The 4,454-nt window shown below is 33.8% G+C and overlaps 1 protein-coding gene across 1 annotated transcript; it reads right to left on the bottom strand.

Annotated features, from left to right (window-relative positions):
• Positions 1–2,399: 2,399 nt before the first annotated feature.
• Positions 2,400–3,720, bottom strand: LOC133821650 (alpha,alpha-trehalose-phosphate synthase [UDP-forming] 1-like). The gene is made up of 3 exons (XM_062253819.1): positions 3,547–3,720; positions 3,094–3,195; positions 2,400–2,597 (listed from the first exon to the last, which is right to left on the bottom strand). Exons 1-3 carry the CDS (start codon positions 3,718–3,720, stop codon positions 2,400–2,402), a joined length of 474 nt encoding a protein of 157 aa, XP_062109803.1.
• Between the last annotated feature and the right edge of the window lie 734 nt (positions 3,721–4,454).

Below are 4,454 nucleotides of genomic sequence, written 5' to 3'. Positions count from 1 at the left end.
AGCCAACTAGTACAAGCCATCCCTATGGAGAGAGTTGATAGACTCTGAGAGAGAGAGAGAGAGAGAGAGAGAGAGAGAGAGAGAGAGAGAGAGAGAGAGAGAGTATTGTTTAACTGACCTCCATCTAACTAATAGCTATTAACAAAAAGTATTGTTTAAATGACCTCCAGCATGTATAATTATTAATTAGAACATATTAAATATGGTGAAACAGAAGCATGTATAATTGGAAAATATTAAATTTGGTGAAAATAAGTGATTAATGAAGACACTAGACTAGCATAATCAAACCTTCTCTTGATTTCCAATTGTAGAATTTGTCAAATAAAATATTTATTAGAGAATAGAATAAATTAATCAAGTGTAGCAGAATTTTCTTTACAGTAACAAAATTCTATTTACACATATATATAGAGAATAATAAGAATTACAAATCATTGCTCCCAACACTCCTTAGTACATAATTTAATGAGTTTATAGTCTTCTTTTTAACGTGCCTCAGGAGACCAAACAACACAACAAAAAAGTATTGAAATAAGAATAAGCACCACTTAAGTAGAAAGAAAAAAAATAGTCAATAAGCAAGCAAGACCATTAAAAGCTTATTTAATGCATGGCATGTTCATAACAGTTCATTTAATAAGTAATTACGTAAATATAACAAGAAACCTGTATTCCAACAAATAAGATTATCCTGGCATATAATTGGTAGAAAAAAAATACCTCCTCCATTCATATCAAGCCATCACGACGTTCGGGCCATTCCAAAAGGAGTCGATGCCAAAGGATCGGGCCAATCCAGAAGTAGCAAGAGGGCTGCTAGTGCAGACCCTTCCATCTCGAACAAGAGACGAGCTGTCAGTGCCAACTCTCGATATTGGATCAATCTGAGATGGAACAACACTACTTGGACTTCTTATATGAGCCAAAGAAGGTAGGGAACTCAAAGGAGACCCAGTATGCTTCCAATATGCTGCAGCAATTGACTTAAGATGATTGTTGTGACCAAAGGAAATCTTCCTAGAGCTGCCAGGATGGAAAAGAAATCAAACTTCATTAGTTCAGTTAACAAATTACAATATTGCCCCGGGAGGAGCAGGTTTGTTTGAGCAACCTCAAGAGTATGAATAGCTGCCAATATAATGCCTAAAAACCTAGTGCAAACGACTTCTTAGAACTAAAAAAGTCAACAAATGAATAGGCAATTTTTGATGATAAACTACATACCAACAACAACCTCTGCTCTGACTAATGGACTTCCATCTGAAGCTACGCTTAATAGGCTTTTAATAATACTAATCTCTGTAAAGAAAGAAAGAGAGGATCAGAAAGAGTACACAGTCGTTACTCCTTAGGAACTAGAAAGTTACATCTAACAAGTGAGAAATAATCATAGCAAAATTGGAGTGTATAAATATCATATGAATGAAAATACATATAGCTTATTAGCTTTTATGTTTAGACATTTAGTTGACGCACTGGCATGAGAAACTGAGGTTCAATTCAAGAAAAAAAAAAGTTGGGGCACAATGATGTGACCTACTCATCATGATACCACATAGATGGGTCACTGATGTGATCTACACCAAGCTTAACACTCTCAAGATCCTATTTTAATCGTACCAGGTAAGCCTATACCATTTGAAATATAGAACCATTGTGTCTAAAAGAGTGATTGCTTAATCTAAAAATGATAAGATACGATTCAATATACAAAACTGTCAACAACACTTAAAACATATGTCCAAATACCAAATAGCCCAAAAAGAATATAGTGAGATATAAATTGTCCATTCATACAGTAATTACTAACTAAGATGGCCATAAACGAACCAAGTGATGTATTGGAACAACTATCAATGTTCCAAATCTGTCGTTATTTCGTCCAACAATTTCATGGACCTAGCTTGTGAGTTTTTGATCTGTGAAAATGCAATATGAAATAGTGTATTAATTGAATTTTAGCAACAAAGCAAACAAAATGCACTTAGAATTGAAGTGTACTTCCTCAAACAAGGTGAGTTGTTTAACTCTGAAAAAAAAATATCTTAACCATTGTTGACTGAGAAAATTATTTTAAAAAAATGACAGTAATAAGATGGAGAGACAAAATAGAACACTATTCTGCATCAACCCCAAGCTACAATCAGAAGTAACCTAGAACTCAAAACATAAAGCTTATGCCAGGGCTTGAATTCAACTTAGAAACACATTAAACTACTAAAGGATCTAGCACAAGGAATTCAACTTAAATTTAGACATTCCAATGAGTTTTTCTCTCCTTAGTAAAGAACAAGAATTCCTAAAATGCAACAGACGCTAGTCCTTCTGCCAGGGCTTGAATTAATCAAGGAAACAAAAAGAAATCATGAAACATAAAGAATAAAACTATTTGCAAATCAGGCAAACACAAGAAGAAGCAATGCAAATTTAGACAGAAGTATACACTCTGGAACATCTGTTCTAGTTGGCACAACAATTTGCAAAAAAACTACTTTGTCACGCCTATCAGGGTTTTCCTCGAGGAATTTTTTGAAGGCCAATATCTTCTGAGGAATCCCTTTGATCATATCAAGGCGATCTACACCTAACTTCACCTGTAATGCCATATATTTCACATAAGAAATAGTTAATATATAAAACATAAGATATATCATTAAATATACAAATTAGAGAGGAAAAAAATATTAATCTACTAAAATTAGAATTACAAACACCTCTCTACCCATGCAACAAGCAGTAGCAATAGCATAAATAGAAATGTGTCACTAGGAAGGAAGGTAAGGACTAAGAATTATCTAATAGCTTTACAGTAAAAGAACCAAACAGGAATATCCACGAAGAACACTTTGAAACAAATCATAAGTTTCCATAACGTGTGGGCTGAAGAAACTAGACAGTGATAACTTGCACATGTTACTATCATAAACAAGGTCTCAAAGCATATCAAGTGACCAGCTATCCTAAAACTTCATGTCATAGGAAACTAGACAGTGAGATAAATTATGCTTAAGAATTAATACATGTTCCCATTATGTTGTGGAAGTTGAGTGCATGCATGGCATACTTTTATTCTAAAAATATATTATTTACCTTCCGCCCAGCAAATCTTTCTTTATGTTCTCTGATGTGTTCCTGGACTTGAGGAAGCTCCAGTGCACGTATAAAGCGATCTGAATCTATATCAATGGGACACTGAAAATTTTAGCACTGGAGTCAGAATGAGTAACAAGTTGGCATACTGAAGTTTACTCATATAATGAAGAAATCTAAAACTTTCTAGAATTTTCCAAGTCATTAACTAGTTTCTACTATTCTCTAAATAATTCTATAATAATCTATATCATAGTCTAATTAATTCTAGGTTTCTCCTAGAACATTCTAGAATACTTTTAACAGAAGAACATCATAATAAGTGAAGCATGTTTGCATATGCTGAACAAACTACCTATTTTTTCTACTCCAGCTGACTTTAAAAGACTGGTTCTTGATAACTTTAAACAAAAGTCATATATAATATTCAACAAGTGCTGCCGATTACTCAACGTTCGCGACTAAATCTGCAGCAAGAACTGAGTACAACAGCTCTGATCGAGATGGCAATGTCTTGTGAATTTCATATGAAGGAAAAGGAGTATGTAGAAACCAACCAACTTTCATTGATTTTTTGAAATCTTTCAAGCATTTTGGAAGATACATAAGATGGTATTCAACTTTCATTGATTATATGCAGCAAACTGAGACTTCTATGCTATAATGAGAGAATTTTTGTGTGGTCCTTGTATGATTACAAAATATCTTGTAGTGAAAAAGAAGGTAGGAGATACTGTAGTGAGTCTCGATACAGTCGAAGTGGAATTTGGCAGCTGTAGTAAGGAAGAAGAAGAAGAAGAACTCCACACCAAGCAGAATTTTCTTTCTTACACTATGGCGAGGGTTGGTGAGTCAACTACTCTCATTCAAGCCCCCATCAAAACATTTTCTTATCTTATATTTATGGTCATTGAAACAATCTACATCACCAATGCTGGGGTAGATAACAGATAAAAGCATGTTTAACAACACATGTTAACTTTTTAAACCATGTCCTTTTCTACACACAATGAAACAGGGCACAATGAACTCATTTTAACGTGTAAGATAATTTTATAACTTCTTTTATTGATTAATTTTGTTCCTGAGTCCCCTAGATGGCTGGTATGAATTGGATCAAAACTAAGCTTAGAAAACATAGAAACTTTGAAAATTTCGATAGCCCCTAAAATATACAAGCAAACAGAGCAAAGTCAACCTAGACATACTTTGGCATCAATGAGTTATCATAAAGGTTTATTTTAACGAGTTTACAAATGATGGTAACAAGCATTGTTAACAGAAAAATTATGCTCTACCACAGTGAGCAAGACAAACCTGCACTAAAGTAGTGGGTCTATGTGTACATATAATCAAGTGGT

The sequence above is a fragment of the Humulus lupulus genome, chromosome 1 (genome assembly GCF_963169125.1).
Source record: "Humulus lupulus chromosome 1, drHumLupu1.1, whole genome shotgun sequence".
NCBI lineage: Eukaryota > Viridiplantae > Streptophyta > Magnoliopsida > Rosales > Cannabaceae > Humulus > Humulus lupulus.
Note: the sequence above shows the minus strand (reverse complement) of the source record. Positions and strands in the feature narration are given on the sequence as shown.

Excerpts from the sequence above, each read along its gene's own strand:
- LOC133821650 (XM_062253819.1), bottom strand. The coding sequence starts at position 3,720 with ATGAAAGTTGAATACCATCTTATGTATCTTCCAAAATGCTTGAAAGAT. Across the intron at positions 3,196-3,546 it reads CTGCAGATTTAGTCGCGAAC|TGTCCCATTGATATAGATTC; the intron begins GTTGAGTAATCG and ends TAAAATTTTCAG. Across the intron at positions 2,598-3,093 it reads AAAGATTTGCTGGGCGGAAG|GTGAAGTTAGGTGTAGATCG; the intron begins GTAAATAATATA and ends ATGGCATTACAG.